Source organism: Rhincodon typus, chromosome 9 (assembly GCF_021869965.1).
Source record: "Rhincodon typus isolate 14 chromosome 9, sRhiTyp1.1, whole genome shotgun sequence".
In the NCBI taxonomy this organism is placed as follows: domain Eukaryota; kingdom Metazoa; phylum Chordata; class Chondrichthyes; order Orectolobiformes; family Rhincodontidae; genus Rhincodon; species Rhincodon typus.
In genome coordinates this window covers 20,457,991-20,478,232 of record NC_063340.1, presented here as the reverse complement: position 1 = coordinate 20,478,232, position 20,242 = coordinate 20,457,991, and the positions used below count along the sequence as shown (strand labels likewise).

At 43.4% G+C, this 20,242-nt stretch overlaps 1 protein-coding gene across 1 annotated transcript; it reads right to left on the bottom strand.

Moving 5' to 3' along the window:
• Positions 1-11,099: 11,099 nt before the first annotated feature.
• si:busm1-57f23.1 (uncharacterized protein LOC368621 homolog) lies at positions 11,100-15,765 on the bottom strand. The gene is made up of 3 exons (XM_020509786.2): positions 15,534-15,765; positions 12,826-12,942; positions 11,100-11,560 (listed from the first exon to the last, which is right to left on the bottom strand). Exons 1-3 carry the CDS (start codon positions 15,741-15,743, stop codon positions 11,471-11,473), a joined length of 417 nt encoding a protein of 138 aa, XP_020365375.1. The 5' UTR covers positions 15,744-15,765; the 3' UTR covers positions 11,100-11,470.
• Between the last annotated feature and the right edge of the window lie 4,477 nt (positions 15,766-20,242).

Genomic DNA, 20,242 nt, shown 5'->3' with positions numbered 1-20,242 from the left:
TGCTTAATGGCAGGAAACAAAGTGTTCTGGTCTTGGATAAGGGTGTTTCTGTGACCAGAAGCCTATTTTCAATGGGATTCTATAGGTGTCAGCACTTGTTTCATTGCATTTTACATGTTGATAATTTGGACTTAAATGTAGGAGGCAGAATTAAGGAGATTGCTGATTTTATGAAACAGTGAGTGGCATCTCCACCTCCAGATCAGAAACTATGGGTTTGAATCCCAGTCAATTGCTTGAAGACCACAGGAGGTATATTCATACCAGGGCCATTCAGGTAGACTATCAACCCGTAAAATTCTTCAGACACACCTATGGCAGGTGATACTTGATCTGGAGTAGTGGCCGTAAGGGTAAAGTCTGTGGCAAAGAGAAACCAACCATAGAAACAGATGTAATCATGTTATTTGTCTGTCTCACTTGCCACTTGTTGTTGGAGACGGAAGGAAGGAAGGTTGATAGTAAGGGAACTGTAGACCATAGGAAGGTATCAAGGTACTGTTCAGTTGGGCAGAAAAGTGGCAAATGGAACTTAATTGTGAAGCAAGAGCACAAGTAAAATACCGTATACAGTTCCTAACATAATATTAAAGGAATTATGTCTTCACATGAAAGAAGGTCTAACAGTGATTCATGAGGATCTTGTCAAGAATGAAGAATTCTAGATATAAGCAAAGACCGGATAGACTGTGGTTCTGGCTTCTTTGCAATGGAGGAGATTTATTTGAGGGGTATAAAATTGTGAGGATAGAGTGGATGGAAGGTCCAAATTCCATTGGCAGTGTGGTCAGTAACAAGGGAAGCATATATTTAAAGTAATTGGTAAAAGGTTTAGTAGGGAGTTGATAAGTTACTTTTTTATTGAGATAATGTGTAGGTTTGGAGCTAGTTGCACAATATGATGGTAGAAGCAACAACCTTTATCTCATTAAAAAAAATCCTTTGACATGCATTTGCAAAGTCATAACCTGTGGGGCTAGGGACCAAGAGCTGAAAAGCAGAATTAGGCTTTCCTGGTCAGCACAGACACAATGGGATGAATGGTATCCATCTGTGCTGGAAATATCCTGTTTCTATATTGGTGCCTTCACTAAGACGTCCTATCTAAACTTCCACAGAACTGACTCACTTTGCATGACTTTAGCTGTCTTGCTGCTGAAATCCTCATCCAGGCCTTTATTACCAATGGATTCCTATATGGACTCCTGTTTAAGCAATCTTTTGAAAATTCTCATCCTTATTTCCAAATCTCTCCATGGCGCCTCACTTGTTCCTATCTCTACAATCTCCTCCAACCCCACAAACAGATATTTGTGTCTTGAACTTCGCTACATTTAGTCAGTCCACCTTTGGCAACTACGCTTTTGGCTTCCAAAGCCCTAAGCCCTAGAAGTCAATCCCTAAACATTTCTGCATCCGCTCCCCACCCCCCCACCCCGCCCCACCCCGCCATCTCTCTTCCTATGAAAAATCAACCTCTTTGGCCTCATCTGCTCTAGTATTTCCTTACACATCTTCATGTCAAATTGTGCATTTGTAACAAAAACAGAATTGCTGGAGAACCTCAGCAGGTCTGGCAGCATCTGTGGAGAGAAATCAGAGTTAGCGTTTTGGGTTGAGTGATCCTTCCTCAGAACCGTGTCCTTTTTGTTTCTGTTGTGCATTTGTGAAGCTGCTTTGGATGTTTCTCGAGGCTAAAGGTGCTATATAAATGTACAAGTTTTGTTCTTGTAATCTAGTGATTGAAAATCTGACACATATTTACAATCAGCAATCCTACTTTAAGCTGGCTGGTTGCAGGGCAGGGTTCTTGCATGGGCAGCTTGTATGGACTAGGAATGGTCCCCAGGGTAGGCCTGGCTCCCTCACAGAGTCCAGCACTGGTGGAAAGGATGGAAAACAAGGTCTAGCCACAGGGAAGTTAGTGACAGGTATTGGGATGTTCTGGCTGATGGAGGGAAGGTCAAAACTTCATTCGATCATCTTTGGAGACTGCTCAAAGTTTCAAAATCACTTCTGTTTCCCTCACCCCATCCCACAATTAAATCTTCAGTTTTGAGGAAGTAGGAGAGAGGACGGGTCCACTCTGCACTACCATTACTCTGGCCACTGAGTGAACAAGAAAATAAAATGAAAAAGCTTTCTACGTTCTATTTAGACAGGTGTGTTCATGTTCCTGCACACCAGGAGAATCCTCAGTCAATGTTAAAGGTTAAAGGCCCCCTACACCAGGCCTCTGTCACTTATTCCTGAACTTTTCACTCAGGAGGCAGGGTTCTTTCGCATGTGGGTCACTATGGTTCACCATAACCTAATCAATAGAATTAAACTATCTAAATTGCAAAATATCTGATCCGACAGCTCAAATGAATAACTCAAGTGTGTTTTTGGTCTTTGGAATAGCTCAGAGCTTTCTGCAAGTTGCAGAGAGTGGTTGACCTTTCAAGTCCTACACATATAGTTAATAATTGGTACTATTATGTATTCTGGTAAGGAACATCATAAATTAAGGTTAACCATTTCCAATGGGCACATTACTCAACAGCCCAATATCTAGCTTTAAGTCTGACTGAAGCTTTCTTTTCCTGCGCTCATATAAAGTTGGAATGTTTCTTTACTTGTGATATGGTCCCATCTCTGAAGTTGCTAGGCTTTCATTGGAGGCTCCAGGTAAAATACATCAAAAACTAGTCAAATGTCTTTAAAACCCATAAGACAGACAGGTAGACTTGATCAGCCAGTGCTCAGTCATCATTCAGCAGTTAATACTCTCAATGTTGAGTCAGGAAGGAATACAGACATAGGGCCATAGAGTCATACAGCACAGAAACAGACTCTTCAGTCCAACCAGTCATTCGTCACCATGTTCCCAAACTAAACTAGTCCCAACTGCCTGTGTTTGGTCCATGTCCCGCCAAACATTTCCTATTCATGCACTTATCCAAACGTCTTTTAAATATTGAAACTGTACCCACATCCACCACTTCTTCTGGAAGTTCATTCCATACATGAACCACGTTCTGTGGGAAAAAAATTCCCCTCATGTCTTTTTTAAATCTTTCTCCTTTCACCTCAAACATATACCCGCTAATCTTGAAATCCCCCTACCCTATGGAAAAGACACATGCCATTCACCTTATTTATACCCCTCATGATTTTGTAAACCTCTATAAGGTCACCCCACAATCTCCTACGATCCAATGACAGAAATCCCAGCCTCTCCCTATAACTCAAACCCTCCAGTCCTACAAACATCCTGATAAATCTCTTCTGAATCCTCTCCAGCTTAATAGTATCCTTCCTATAACAGGGAGACCAGAAGTGGACACAGTACACCAGAAGAGGCCTCACCAACACTGTGTACAACCTTAACACAACGTATGTTGTGGGTTCAAAATGTCAAATTCCAGAGTGAAGCTTTTTAAACAGAGGAGCACAGTGCTAGGGTGGGATAGTGGGTTAGAGGAGGAAAGTTCATACCTGAGCAAGGGATAGAATGGTGTGTTACTGGTACAGAAGCCCATAAGCTTGCCCTGGATGGAATGGAGCAATATTGGAATAGGGGCTCTTAAATGGGCTTCAGATGAAATAGTGCATTATTAGAATGGAAGTGCAGAGGTCTGAGCAAAATATGGAAAACAGGAGCAGGAGTAGGCTATTCAGACCTTCCAGCCTGATCCACCCTTCAATCAAGTCAAGTCTGCATGGTCTTACCAAACCAGGGGTTGCTGTCTCATTAGACAAAAATGACTGGTGGTGGTTTAACCTCAGGGCCACCACACCTCAGCAAGGGGAAAGGAGAGTCCTTCATGGTAATTTCAGCTAGTGATGGGAAATGAACCCACACCGTCAGCATCACACTGGTTCACAAACCATCCAGGCAACTGAGCTAAACCGACCCTTCAGTGTGATCATTGTTGATCATCCAACTCAATAATCTGCTCCTGTTTTCTCCCCTTACCCTTTATAGCCCTAAAACTATGTCTAGGTTAACAGTTCAGTGCATTACAAAGAAAGTGTAGCACTGTTGGTAGGGTGTGAAATTAAGGTTCCACCTGCACCCATAAGTGGATGGAAAGGATCCCATTATTTCAAAAAAGAATGAGTCAGGAGGGCAGGGTGGGATGGCTAGAAGGGGTTGTCCTGGATAATACTTAGCTCTTACATCAGAAAAAAAAAATATTTGACATGTGTTTGTGGCAGTAGGTTTAGACCTTGATGGGGGTGAGCATGGAGGCCATTGGGAATGAAAATTCCTTCATGGCTAAATCCCAAGTGTAGGTTATTTCCAATATAGAGGATCAGAGATGGCAGAGACATCCCACCCGTTCCAGAACAGATTGAGTAGAAAATATAGAAGCAGAGAGTTAATGATAAATGAAGGACAATTTAAGCCTAATCATAGAATCCATATAGTGTGGAAGCAGGCCATTCAGTCTATTGAGTCCACACTGATCCTCTAAAGAACATCCCACCCAGACCCACTCCACCCCTGTAACCCTGCATTTCCCACGGCCAATCCACTTAAACTGCACATCTTTGGACTGTGGGAAGAAAGCAGAGCACCTGGGGGAGACCCACGCGGACACATTAAACAGATGTTTACCTGCACATCCGCTAATGTGGTCTATTGTGTCTGCTGTTCCCGATGTGGCCTCCTCTACAGCGGGGAGATCAAGCGGAGGCTCGGAGACCGCTTTGTGGAGCCGCATCTGCTCCCAAGATGAGACGTTCCACTCCCAGACATCCCAGATGTCCTCGTTTTTCAAGGACCGCAATTTCCCCCACACAGTGGTCAAAAACGCCCTCGACTGCATCTCTTGCATTTCCTGCACCTCAGTCTTCACACCCCCTCCCCGCAATAACAACAAAGACAGAATTCGAGATAGTAGGAACTGCAGATGCTGGAGAATCCGAGACAACAAGGTGCAGGGCTGGATGAACACAGCAGGCCAAGACAGAATTCCCCTTGTCCTCACGTATCACCCCATTAACCTCCAGACTCAATGCATCATTCTCCGCCACTTCAGCCACCTGCAATCTGACCCTGCTGTGAAAGATATATTTCCCTCCCCACCCTTATCCGCCTTCCAGAGGGACCGCTCTCTCCGTGACTCCTTCATCCGCTCCACACTCCCCATTAGCCCCACCACACTGGCACTTTTCCCTGCAACCGCAGGAGGTGCTACACCTGCCCCTACACCTTCCTCTTCACCCCCATCCCAGGCCCCAAGCAAACCTTCCACAATTAAACAGATGTTCACCTGCACATCCGCTAATGTGGTCTATTGTGTCTGCTGTTCCCGATGTGGCCTCCTCTACATCGGGGAGACCAAGCGGAGTTTCGGAGACCGCTTTGTGGAGCACTTAATGACTGCACCTCCCAGTCACAAACCACTTCAACTCACCCTCCCACTCCCTGGACGACATGTCCATTCTGGGCCTCCTCCAGTTTCACAACGATGTCACCTGAAAATTGGAGGAACAACACCTCATATTCCGCCTTGGAACCCAACAACCCAATGGTCTCAATGTGGACTTTACGAGCTTCAAAATCTCCCCACGACCTCATCCCAAGACCACGCCCCCCTCTCATCCCCACCTCCTTGACCTGTCCGTCTTCTCTCCTACCCATCCGCTTCTCCCACCTCACTGACCAATCCCCACCCCCACTTCCTACCTACACTCACCTTTACTAGCTTCATCCCTGCCTCCTTGACCTGCCCGTCTTCTCTCCACCTATCTGCTCCACTATCCACCTTCTATCACCGCCTCCCCTCTCTCTATTTATTTCAGAGCCCCCTTCCCCTCCCCCATTTCTGAAGAAGGGTCCAGACCTGAAACGTCAGCTTTCCTGCTCCTCTGATGCTGCCTGGCCTGCTGTGTTCCTCCAGCTTCACACCTTGTTATCTCAGACTCCAGCATCGGCCATTCCTACTATCTCTGAGTGAGTTGATCCATGGGACATTGTATATCCTCCCAGCCTTCAAGGGGGCACCGCTGAGTCTCTGATTGGTTCTTTCTACATTAGATTTCCATGTTGGCTAGCTTGGTTTTAGGCAAAAGCATTCTGCTGCTCTCCAAACTATTCCAATCCATTCTGAAGAACAGTCATACCAGACTCAAAAAGTTAACTGTTTCTCTCTCCACAGATCCTTCCAGACCTGCTGAGTTTCTCCAACACTCTTTGTGTTTACTCCAAACTGCTTATTTGGAAGAAGATAGAACAGGTCTTTCTCTCAAAAGCCAGGCTGGTTTGCCTCACAACCTTTTCAGCAAGCATGCTCTATACCGCACAAAATGAAATATCAATGAGCATTAATTCTGTTTCTGAACCACAGATCTGCCAATCTCCAGATTTCTAGCAGGGCCTGTTATCATTAAGTATGAGATTCTGTTGCTCAGTCTCCATTGTTCTAATTCCCCTACACCCACTCTTTAACAAATTCTGCACACGCCTCGATGTTGAACTCTTTCCCTCTGCCTCCGCGCCCATTTCTTTGAACCGCAGCCCAACACGCCCTCTGCAGACCCCTTCTCCCATCTCCAACAAACCCCATCCTCCTGGGCACCACCCGCCAGCCTCCTACCCTCCCTCGACCTCTTCGTCTCCAACTGCTGTTGTGACATCAATCGCTTTTGGAAGCAAGGGAAGAAAGAGCTCGGGCATTAGCAGATATCTTCATATGTCTTTTAAGAAGCAAGAGACATAGAGACAAATAAGGACAGATGCAAAATAAAACACGGATGTTATAGGCAGAAGGAAAGTCTGGGAAGTCCGTTCAATGGCCCCTGTCCACAGGATTCACTGATATGAGTCCCTTGGCTTGTCAGAACTTGCTGCTCTTTGATCATCCTCTACATTCTTTCACTTGTCTCCAGGCGGCACAGAACAATTGGTTCTGACTTATAAATGTCTCTGATTAATTCATTGAAAGCCACAACTTACAGCAACTGTCAGAGGGAAATAAATCAGCTTTCTTCAGCTTTGAGGTGATTTTTTTTACTGCAGAGAAAAGGACAGCTACTTTCTCATCAGAAGTCCAATGGCTTTTGACTAACCATTACACACACAAGCTTTTCAGCTACCTGGGAACCAATCATATTGCTGTTGACAGGTAGAAGGCATTTGTTGCCAACAATTGTTCATCGCTCCACAGACCAATCAGCTACATATTGCCAACAGAATCTCAGTTTGTACACAGCCCCTGGCTCCAGTTTTATCCGTAGTAACTGCCCCATTGCTTGAACACACATTACACATACCATGAGTGCGAGATAACTTGCTTTTTAAAAGTGCAGTAATACTTTAAACAATGCTTAGTTTTTAAGATCATTCTTTTCCCATTTCAGTCCACATTTAAAAATGCATATTATTAATATTATTAAATCTTAGCATTTCTCGACCCTTTAACTTACGCCAACATTTTACACTCAGGACAATGAATCTAACCCTGACCGCTATATTCCAGTTTCCAGCAATGTCAATTACATATTTAAATGGTTGAAACAAGACTCTATTCAATTTGAAAGTGTCATTGAAGGCCCGTGGATTATGGTCAGTGTAAATAAGTGTTTTCTTGTTACTATGTCAGACATAGACTTCAAAGTGTTGAAGAGCCAATAACAATCCCAAAATCACATTTTTCCATAGAGATGCCCTGCATTTGAGATGACTGACATCCAACAAACACAATCATCTTCCTTTGTGCCAGATATGACTCCAACCAGGAGAGGGTTTTCCCCTGGATTCCCATTGATTCTAGTTTTGCTAGGGCTCCTTGATGCCTCACTTGGTCAAGTGCTGCCTTGATGTCAAGAGCTGTCACTCTCACCTCATTCTCCAGAATTCAGCTCTTTTGTCCACATTTGAACCAAGGCTGTAATGATGTCAGGAGCTGGGTGACCCTGGCAGAACGCAAACTCAGCATCAGTGAACAGGTTGTTTCTAAGCAGGTCCTACTTGATAGCCTTAAATCAATTTAAATAGATGATAAACCTAGTAGATTCATTCGGGAAATCTTTGGTAGCGAATAGTACGGACACAAATTTTTTGTCCCAATCTTGTGTTTATTCATGATAGTATGATTTAATCATGATTTGGAGAGTCAGATGGTATCTGTCCAAAGCTCCCTGTGTTTGTAGATGAAATGCAGTTGACTTCACCTGTGTTTTAGTGAAACGCTGAAGATTTCTTGACAAAGTTAGAACCCTGATCAGATTGTGTCTCAATTGGTACTCCATATGAGTAAAAAAATTGATTGAACTTTACTATTACTACTCTAGCTGTGGTTTTCCTTAAAGGAATAGTTTCTGGGAATTGGGTTGTCATATCCATCATTGTAAGGACATATTGGTGACCTACTTTCATTTTCCATATTGGTTCTGTGGAGCCTACTAACATTCAACTGAATGGTTCTTGAAAGACTGGTATGATTATTAAAAGTGCTGGTTTGATCACATGTTGAGGTTTTCATAACACTTAACACATATGACATGGTTTACACAACAGCACTATGACTTTCTGAAGTCTTGACCAAATAAAGTACCTACTTATCAATGCTTGGATTTTCTGAATTCCTTTTCATGTGCTACTCACAATAACTCCTTAAGCTATCTGAGCAGCGGCATTATTTGATGAACAGCCATCCGTTCTTCATCCACAGGTCAGTGAGGGTATCTCTGCTTCCTCATCAGAACTCAGTTTTAAATACAATAATAGTCTGGAACTCCTTCAGCCTCTGCTTCAGTTTATGCAGTGTATGCTAACTTACTTAACTGTGGAACTGGTTCCTGAGACTCAAGTAATGCTGACTTCTTTTAAACTATGCTCATTCTTAAATAGAGTATTAGTTACTCTAATATTTGCTTGAGGTGGCTCCTTGACTACCACTAGTCCCAATCACAAATCACACTCCAATTTGACTTTGTACAATGGAACTAGGACATACTCTCCATCTCTCCAATTCACCAAAATTTTGGCTTTGCAGAAGGTTTGTTTGCAACTGCAGCAGATAATTAAGAAGGGAAATTGGATATTGTCCTTCATTGCTAGAAGGATAGAGGTTAAAAATAGGGAGGTTATGCTGCAGCTGTACAGGGTGCTGGTGAGGTCATACCTCGAGTCCTATGTACAGTTTTGGTCTCCTTACTTGAAAAAGGATGTACTGGCACTGGAAGGAGGGCAGAGGAGGTTCACTAGGTTGATTCTAGATTGAGAGGATTGACTTATGAAGAGAGATTCTGTAGATTGGGACTCTATTCATTGGAATTTAGAAGAATGAGGATGGATCTTATAGAAACATATAAAATTATGAAGGGAATAGATAAGATAGAAGCAGGGAGGTTGTTTCCACTGGCAGGTGAAACCAGAACAAGAGGGTATAGCCTCAAAATAAGGGGGAGCAGATTTAGGACTGAGTTGAGGAGTAACTTCTTCACCCAAAGGGTTGTGAATCTATGGTATTCCGTGTCCAGTGAAGCAGTTGAGGCTTCCTCATTGAATTTTCTTTTTAAGGCAAAGATAGATTTTTGAACAGTAAAGGAATTAAGAGTTATGGTGAGCGGGCAAGTAAGTGGAGCTGAGTCCACAACAAGATCAGCCACCATCTTATTGAATGATGAAGAAGTCTCAATGGTCAGGTGGCCTACTCCTACTCTAATGTTCTTATGTTTTTATGATGAATGAACTCTCTAGAGGGAAAATTACATCCTTCAACTGAGCAGTCCCTTAATATAATTATGGGCTTGGATTCTTCCTTTGGAGAAAAAGAGGTTATCTTCTTTACAGACAAAAGTTCTTCATATCTCTCATCCACTCTATGTTCTTCTTCTGCAATCGTGTTTATTTCTGCTCTCAGCTATATTTAATGCTGTAATCCTTATGAACTTCCTTTTTTAATTCATTCTTACAAGTTTCAATAAGTCCCATGGTCTCCCCTCAAAACCACCAGCGTTCTGAAAGAATGTGTCCCACTTTGTTACAATGGAACCATTTTGACTTCCACCCTCAGTACTTTCCCTACTGATCTGAGGAGGAGACCTTCAGACATTCCCAGCTATTCATTCCTAACCTTAACTACCTGCCTTCCTCTCATTCTCATATTTTCTATCCATTTCAAATTTGAGAGTGACAGTAAAAAACGTTCAACTTTATGGATCAGCTCATAATCATCAGTGATTGCTGCTACGTGTCCAGTAATTGCAAACCTTTGGGCCTCAACATGGTTTCTTATTACACACAATGGTTAAAGTCCTGCAGTGGAGACGTGTAACTCTCTCCATCTTTCTAGGCCACTGAGATTGGCTGTCAGAAATGAACAATTTTTACAGGATAAAGGAGAATATTCTTTTTCCACCAATTAGTATGTCAGTAACTTCAAGATGGTTAGGAATGAGATGAGGAGAAATGTCTTTACTCGAGAGTTGTTAGGATTTAGAATGAGCTGCCTGGGAGAGTGCTGGAAGCGGATTCCATTGAAGGTTTCAAAAGAGAGCTGGATATATATTTGAAATGGATAAAGTTAGAGGGCTGCAGAAGTAGGGCTGGAGAGTGGGACTAGCTGGGTAGCTTTTTCGGAAGTCAGTATAGACACAATGGATCAAATGGCCTGCTTCTGTACTGAAAATTCTATGATACTACAATATCTAACTGATGCTATTCAACTGAGTTCAGTCTTGGGCACTGCTCCTCCTGAGGACATATTGGTTTTTGAAGGACTGCAATGCAGCATTTCCTCAATGATACCAGGGCTAAAAGGGTTACTTAATGAGGACAGTATGCTTGGCTGGATTGTGGTTCCTTGAGGATAGGAGAGTAAGGGATAATGCAATTGAAATGCTTAATGTAATTAAAGGATTCAAATAATGACTTTTGGAGCAGAGTCAAATCCACAAGCTATTCTTTGATCCTACAAAACACATAAATAATTTACAATGCTCATCAATCTTTAAAATCCTTTCACCAGGTTCCCTGGCTCCATTGCAATCTGAGATAGCTACATTTTTGTTTAGCAAAGGCTATGACCAAAGGCAGGTGTAAGATAATTTTCAAGTTCTTTCACTGTAGACTCTGACATTGAAAAATAAACACAGACAACTTTTCAAGTGTAGTAAATCCAGACTTGTTTGAATTGTGTTTGTGTCAGGAATTTATTTCAACAGTTAACAATTTATTTTTCTACAGTTAAAAATTTAATTCCCGAAACTAAAACTTATTTTCTAAAACATATTATAAAACAGATGATCTGTAAGCTTTGTGGTAAACGGTAACATGTCTGTGCAATGAATCACAGTATAATAACAAGCATAGATATTGGAAAATAAGAAATTAAAATTAAGAACAGTCGTAGATATACGTATTGCTTAATGTGAGACATTAATTGAAGGTGTACTATAGGTCTGCTTGAGAAAGTAGTAAGGTTTCTGGAGTTGGGTCCAAGTGTGACAAAGAGAACACATTGTCCACTTACTATCTGTTAACAGGATTGCAGTTGTTTTGGAGAAGGTCTCTTTCATCGCGCCAAAAAGCATGCACCACCTTAAAATGGCAAAGGAGATTCTGAAATGAAAATTAAAAAGAAAAATCACTCCAATTATCATTAGGTTAACAGTGATTTAATTAAAATCAGCAGGACTAGTTGGTGCATCAACCTTCCACTTCTTACCCCAGAATGGAAATGAGTTTATTTTATCTAACCTGGCGGTGAGTCTGAGTTTCTCCCGCTGTACCAAAGCCAATTGGTCAGAATATTATAGCATTCACATCATTATGTAGTTGGCATGGATAGACAAGCAAGAGTAAGAAATCTGTGTTTTTAACAACATCAGGTTAAAAGGCAGGAAGGTGCTTCAGTTAAGAAGCACCCTGTTTTAATCAGGGTGAGCCCCAAACTGTATACCCTCTTATTCATGCCATCTCATTTGGCATCCAAAGCCCATTGGGTGCCCGTTTCTCCAGGCTCCCCAATCTCTTCCTGCTTTAACACCCAAGTCTCCCTGTACCTACTCTTGCAGTCCCAGCAGTGTTCACTACTCAGCTCCGGTGCAGCAGGGACTCGTTGAGAGTGGGCCTCCATTGAGAGACAGAACTCCAATTTCCTTCGTCACCCTCAGCACAGGGCATTATTGGCTTTGTTGTAAGTTAGCTGGTTTGAAACTTAGTTCTGTAATTCAGAGTAGGGTGGCGAGCAATATGTCTCCCTAGCCCCCCAAACCCTGTAAGATTGAGCACTTTGCAGGGAGCTGCGCCAGAGCAGGAATTGCCTGGCCTCTTCCTTTGTTTGTCATGAATTGATCCTGAGTACTTTGCCCTCCAAATCAAACTTCTACTCGATGTGATTTTGCTTCTTCTGAAGCTATTTGCACAGGGCAGTTAAGTGTTAATGCAGGTTGGTGGAGCAGACCAGAAGGATCATCCAGTCATGATATTTGGTATAAGGATGTGTGATCATTTTGTGGGTGTAGTGAAGGTACTGGTTTTTTTGCTTCATGTAACAGAGAGACCTGCCTTCTGCCTCTCTCTCTCTCTGTCCACAGATGCTGACAGACCTGCTGCATTTTTCCAGCACTGTCTGTTTTTATTCCAAATTTCCAGCATCCACAGTACTTTGCTTTTACCTTGCATTTATTTATATGCAGCTCTCTTTGCTGCCCCTTTCCCCACGTTTGCTTATGTATTTAGTGTGAGAAGATTGGAGCTTCAGGACATGGAGAAATTCTTTCCTGCTTCCATTCCTCATCTGGATCAGATGCTCAACCCACGTTGCCCCTAGTCACCAAGGAAGTGTAATGGTCCACCCTTTCCACATAAAGAGTTTCTCTTACCTCAGACATTCCTGCAGTATTGACAACAAAGCAAGATGTTAATGTTTTGTTTTCTCCTTTCTTGCACTGTGTCCTTCCCAGTTCAGCTTCCAGAGTGTACAACAGTCCACCGACATCCTAGCAAAATACGAGTATAAACAACATTGATTTTGTGAAAATCGCTTAACTAGTGTCTGTGAACCAGATCTATAACCCTCCAAATACTTCAATATTAAATTACGGCTATAGTTGTCAATCATGTGAGGAGTATATTGGCAGTTGCCAAAGCAGTAACTCCCAGCGACCGTAAGTGCTTTCATGCTCAATTCTGATCCTGTTCACATACATTGAAAATTGGCTTTAGGAACAGGAACACTCTGAACTGGCAAACTGCTTTTGAAAACTATCTAAATACAAAGTCAGCCTCTGCCTGGATCATGAGAACTCACCTGTGCCAGGAGATAGCTTTGCGGAGCCGAGGTGTTAACATACTGTCAGAAGGTAAACAGTGCACTCTGTCACCTTTATTTACAGAAGTCAATATCTGATGACTGCCTCAAATATCTCAGCCTCAAGTGGACACATGCAAACAGGTAACCTCCGCATTGTCTGAGCTTGCAAGGGAGTGACACCAGGTGAATGTGGCTAAGAGTGAGGGCCACCACATCAGATTTTTCACTTAATTTCGAGGGTGACTGTGCAGTTTGTGACTTTATCGATAACATTTGAGTTGTTTGTCGGTGTGTGAGCTTCCATTCGTCAACTGGAAGAAGGAGAAAATGTGGTGAAGGGAAGCTGTGACCTTTGACTGGGGTAGCTGAGACTGCTGGAGAGATGGGTTCCGTACACTGCGGCTAAGAATGGAACAATTCAGGTTCTAATATTTCACAGACGTGTTCCCACAATCAGGGCAAAGTGAGGCCCAGAATGTATATGGGCGATGAATGGTGCTCAGGTGAAAGGTGCCCAGATCAGATGTGGCATGCACACCATTGTAATAAGAACCTGGGATGTAGAACTGATCCTAGTCTCCTCACTGTTCTGCTTGGACATTTCTTTCCTCTGCATTTCTTTTGTCCTCTTCCAATGTATTTACAGAATCCCTACACTGCAGAAAGAGGCCATTCGGCGTATCAAGTCTGCACCGCCCCTCCGAAGCACACCCCACCCAAACCCACCCCAACCCACCCCCTATCTTATCCCTGCAACCCTGCATTTCCCATGGCCAATCCACCTAACCTGCACATCTTTAGACTGTGGGAGGAAACCAGAGCACTCAGTAGAAACTCACACAGACACAGGGTGAATGTGTAAACTCCACACAGTCACCCAAGGCTTGAATCAAACCCAGGTCCCTGGCGCTGTGAGGCAGCAATGCTAACCAATGTAGCCACCCTAAATTTAAATTTCACCATCTGCCATGGTGGGATTTGAACTATGTCCCCAGAGGATTACTAACCCAGTAATATTACCATGACCCTATTGCCTTCCACTATTGCATCGACCTCCCCTCTTCAAGACCCACTCCTCTCTGGGAGGTTATGTGATGGAGAGTGCAGGAGCCCACCACAATGCATGAGAACCCTGCACAATGATGTTACAAATCTGTAAGTAACCAGTTAGGACACTGGAACCACATTTTCAAAAGGTGGAAGACCTGTACATTGCGGGCAGGTGATATAAATTGTGTTGACACTGCACTTCTTTCTTCAAGGAATATCTCATATCTCCCACTGTCCAAGCCCTTGCTGGGACCTGCCTCATGATCCCCCTTTCTCACCTATACTTCATCATCACTGCTGTGGGATCTGCAGCAGACTCAGTGGCCTTAGCCACTCGAATTGCCCACCTTTTCAATATCCGCGAGATTTAAGCTCAATGCCCTGGAGGATTTCTGTCAGTGTGTGTTGTCATTTGCCCGTACCACTGAGATTAGAACCACCTTGCATCATAAAGTCCACCTTCACTCTCAAGGACATCATTACATCATAGGCCATGGTGCGTCATGGCAACCAGACGTTTTAAACTCTATGGGTGAACCACCATTTTCCTGATCAACTATTTATATTTACCACATTTTAGGAAATAAAATGTTCCAAGGTGCCTCAGATTGATCAAAAAAAAATACGACACTAAACCACGAGGAGAGATTAGGCCAGCTGATCAAAATCTTCGACAAAGGCAAAGATTTTAAACAACATTTTCAAAACCAAAACCAAAGTGTGGAGAGATACAGAACTTCAGGACACAAGTTTCAGAGGCTTAAGGCTAGGCAGCTGGAGCAGAGAATTAAAATCAGGAACTCGGAAATGGCACAGATATCTTGGAGGGCTATGGAGTTGTGGAGACGATTATATAGAGTTAGGGAGGGGCAAGGTATCAAAGGGATTTGAGAAAAGGGATGGGGACACATATGAAATATGTGGAAGAAAACACTGCAAACATTTTGAACTCCTTCCTTACAAGATTCTCTTTGTACAACAGGAGCCGATGCAAGTTGTCTGAGACTGTGCAGTGGGGGAGGGGGATCAATATAAAGTTCATCATCCACATGCAGATGGGGTGACACCATGGCGACACCATGGTAATGTGATGGAATCAGGGTGGTGTCCATATGACCTTTTTGAGAAGTGATAAAGCCAGTGGGATTACCTTCATCATCTTCACTGGCCCCATTGCAAACTGCTTTCAGCTAACTGTTAAAATAATCACAATCCCTGTTTAATTACCTGCACTTGCGCTGACACAACCCAAGTGACTTTGAAGAGATGATCATCTTTCGAGAATGCATTGAACGATTCCACAGCAAAATCTAAGGCTCTCTGGACATCCTTGTCATTCGGATTAATGGGTTCAGGTCCTAATTGTTCTTTCGAGGCAGAGACTAAAATGAGAAAAATGTTGAAAAGGACGCAGTGACTCTGCCAGCTGAAACCCATGTTTCACGTATCAAAATGGAATGACTCAACAGAAACCAGCAACAGCAACAGACCTTTATTTGATTATTTGCTCATTGGGTGGAGTGCATCAGACTACTTTGCATTAGGTTATGGCACAAATGTTGCTGCTTGTATGTGATTAAATGACTTATTCTATATGTTGCAAGGGGCTGATAGTTTGCCATGAAGAATAGTTAAAGTGCAGGTGAGCTGGAGCAACCATCCCCTTACACATTATCAGTTTCAGCAATCTATTTAATATTTAGCGAATGAATTGTTTCCCGAATGGGACAAATGTTTCATTGTTAAAGGAAAAGTCTAAGCAAGGAGAATGTTAAAAGCACAGATATGTGTTTCATAGCTGCCTCAAAGGTACTTACAGCAAGAGGTAGAGGTCTCGTAACTATAGCATGCCAAGAAATGCCTTTGATTTGTTTTTTGAATAGAGTCAAACTCCAATGTTTGTTTGTTTCTTCATATGCTATTGCGCAGAACCAAACTGCTGCAGTGAGTACATATATTTATAAAGATATTCTTATGAATAAAAAATATTTTTGAAATAAAAAAAAACTACAGCAAGCTAGCCAGTACACTAAACACAATTGCATTTCCCCAAACAGAGATTCTCTAAGAGTGGCTGTTTCTATAAATAGGCTGTGATGTTGCAAAATGATTGAATTGACTGAATATCATTGTATATGTTTTATTGGTTGCATTTTATTTGTCCAGTCATTTTCCCTGCATACAGGAGGCTTAAGGCATTACAAACACATCCATAAATATGTGATGTTTTTTGACCAATCTGCTACATCAGCAAAGGGTTGATTTACCACCCAGGGAGGGACAATGCTGACTGAGTGCCTGAAGGCGTAGTGTACTGGAGGACATAGTGTTTGAGTGTGAGGAGATCAGAGAACACAAGCATCCTGGGCTCAAGGCCTTGTACTGAGAGGTGTAGCAGCTAACATCACAAGTGGAGAACAGCTCAGGCCCCAGCTTGCTTAGGCAGGCCAATAGGAGCAGAGAGCAGAGCTCTAGGGACAGCGTTCACCACTCCACACTCTTTTGTAAAGCTAACGCTTTTTTTTAATTTCAGTAATATACTTTATTCATTAAAAAATCTTTGTGTATATACATTGTCACAGATGCAGTTTGGTTCTACACAGTATCATATCAATTAAGCAAATAAACTTTTGAGTTTGACTCTATCCCAACAAACCAAAGACATTTTTACACGTACAAGATTATATTTACATACATTGAGACACTAGGAGGGTCTGGTAACTGATCAGACTCCTATCTACCTTCAGCAGGAAGACCTCAGTCAGTAGTCTATCCCCACTGCACCTTGGCAGCTGCCCCAAGCTTGAGCGCATCTGTCAGCACATGGCCCCAGTCCTTGGTATGTGCCAGTCTGCAACACTCAGTCAGGGTTAAGACCTTATTCTGGAAGACCAACAAATTTTGGGCAGACCAAAGAGCATCTCCCACCAAGTTGATGGTCCTCTAGGTGCAGTCGATGTTTGCCTAGATGTGAATTCCAGGGAACAGCGCACAGAGTACAGAATCCTGTATCACAGAGCTGCTCAGGACGAACCTTAATAAAAACCACTGCATCTTTCTCCAGACTTCCTTTGCAAAGGCACATTCCTAATGCGGGGCTACGGCAGGTATAGGCCGCACGTGAAATCCTGTCATGCAAGGTATGCAGGCCTGAGGAGCAAAGGTAATTTCTCCTGCTTCCGACAGGGTAACCCCAAGCACAACAAAAACGAAAAGGGAACTTATTCATGACAGATCACTAACAGGGGCAGGACCTGAATCAAATATTACTGAGTGTATTTATTGTGGTGCATGCATTCAAACCCCAGACTGCACATCCTTGAATGTCTGTGCACAACAGAAAAAAAATACTCTGGGCTGAATTTTCCAAAGATTTAACAGCATTCATTTTGGGGATTTTCACTTAGTGTTTCCCCCCGTGAGCCCAGGGGATTTTTTATGTTTTTCACCTCATTAAGTGTGCATCACGCCTCTATGGTACCACTCTCATGCCATCCTGGACTCAGCAGTGGTGAGATGTTCATGGGTGCTGGCACCTTTCTGCATTCACACAATGGATGGCACATTCAAATCTTAGCCGGACACTTTGTCAAATTCTGGCAGCCTGGTGTGAAGTAGGCACCCAGGTTCAGTGCTGTGTCCACAGTCCAGAGGAACGCACAGAGGCGCTGCAAAAGAAGGGTATTGATCTACGCACTGCAAGGGTAAGTGCCACACTCTGATAGCACACACACACTCGAACTCTGCCACTGCACCCACCTCGCATTCAAGGGTCATGGTCTACCGCTCTCAATATTACATGCAGCACGGTGGCTCAGCGGTTAACACTGCTGCCTCACAGCGCCATTGATCCAGGTTCGATTCCACCCTCGGTGTCTGCATGCAGTTTGCTTGTTCTCCCTGTGTCTGCACTGGTTTCCACCGGGTGGCCTGGTTTACTCCTACAGTCCAAAGACGTGCAGGTTAGGTGGATTGCCCATGCTAAATTGCCCATAGTGTTCAGGGGTGTGCAGGCTTACGCGGGTTAACCATGGGAAATACAGCGTTACAGGGATAAGATAAGGGAGTGTGTCTGGGTGGGATGCTCTTCGGAGGCTCAATGTGGACCTGATGGGCCAAATGGCCGCTTCCACACTGTAGGGATTCTATGATGATGATGACTGCTCATTGCCAGCCAACATGATTGGTGCTGTGCTATCTGCCTGTGCGGAGAAAGCAAGGCAAGGAGAAATACTTTGAGCATTGAAGCAAGCGCAAAGTGAATGAGTTGTAAGAAAGGATGTTAAGAGGCCAGAGATGAGATGGACCTGGCAGTGGTATTGCAATGACAGGTGCCAGTGAGCATTGAAATACTGGAGTCTCAAACGTGCCATGATGATATGGTGAGGCTGGTGCTTTGCTGATACCAACCTCAATCAATGGAGGTGTTGTAGGTGGGTCGCTGCCCGTGGATTATTCCCTGAGATGTCGGGGAATGCTGGCCAAGACGGAGGCCGGAGAAAACATCGGAGAGCTGCACCTGCGAGGTACCCACTTGGAATTTCAACTCCACCTAATTTCCCTCACTACCCGAGAAAATAGCAAGCTGTGGATAAATGAGGCTAGATTCGGTAATACTGAGATGTTAATGCATGAAACTAAGCCCCCGCACCACTCACTAGCAAGATTCCCACCTAGCCATAAAAACTTTGGCTGGAAAATTGGATGTTTTTTTTTCCTCTACGTCAAGAATCTAAGCTTTCTGATCTTGCCATAGCTTCCTGACTACGTCACCATCGCCGGTGCTCTGATTTCGCAGCATCTTTCCTAAACTCACACTGTTCAAAGCACTTTGCAGCAAATGAAAAAGTGTAGCGTCCCAGGAGTTGGCTGAAATCTCAGCATCCAGATAATGAAATAGTGCTGAATTAAACGAGCAGTTAATTCGTTTTAGGCGCTGTTTGAGGGATAAGCATTGGCCAGGAGACTGAGGAGAATTATCCTCCTATAACGCGATGGTGCCTTTTACGTCTGCCTGAGAGAGAGAGAGGAACAGTAAACATCTGGATTTAAGGAATAAATTCCTCCGACAATGCCACTCTCCCTCAGTTTTACATGGAGTCTTATTTCCTGGTCCCTATTCATCATGTCATGAATATTATAGATCGCACACCGGACAGGATCAGACACGAGGGGATCACATCACACATGAGAGAATCGCGTAGTTGAATCACATGTAAGAGGCATGAGATGATCACGTGTGAAAAGATCTGACGTGACAGGTTCACATGTAAGAGGATCAGATGTGAAGATGAACATTTGTCCGTAACAAAGGGACTGACTTTCAAAGCTATCCAACCTGGGAGCATGCACAGTTATAAGTGTGTGGGTCATTCATTTATTGTTTAGCTCAGTTGCCTAGTCAGCAGAAGTATGGTACAGAATGATGCCAAGTGGTGTGGGTGCAATCTCAGTACAGGACGTGGCAGCTCATGGGGGTGGGTGCAATCTCAGTACAGGACGTGGCAGCTCATGGGGGCATGTCTCTCTGCCTTATCCCATGTTTGCAGAGCTATGCTCCTAATGCTGTAGATAAAACTGTCTCTCTTGTCTTACTGTCAGAGGTTATCTGAAGGAAGACAAAGCACCAGTTATAGTAACAACGGATGTGAGTCACGGTTAAACAAATCAGAGTCCACTTGGAACAGAAAAGTAGGCAAATATCCAACAAACCCTGCTCTTAAAGCTGGCCAAATAGGATGGATGAAGAGGCCTGGCAAGACAAGGCCAAAAACATTCCTCACTTTCCAACAGAAGCAGGATTGCTTCCTTTAGTCCTCTTCCCCAAGCTGCCTTCTTTCTCTCTCGATAGAGCCTTCCAAATCCCATACCCCACTGGCCCACTGGAGGCTTGTTTAATTGACAGATTGGATCTTTGAACTTCTGTCAATTCCAGA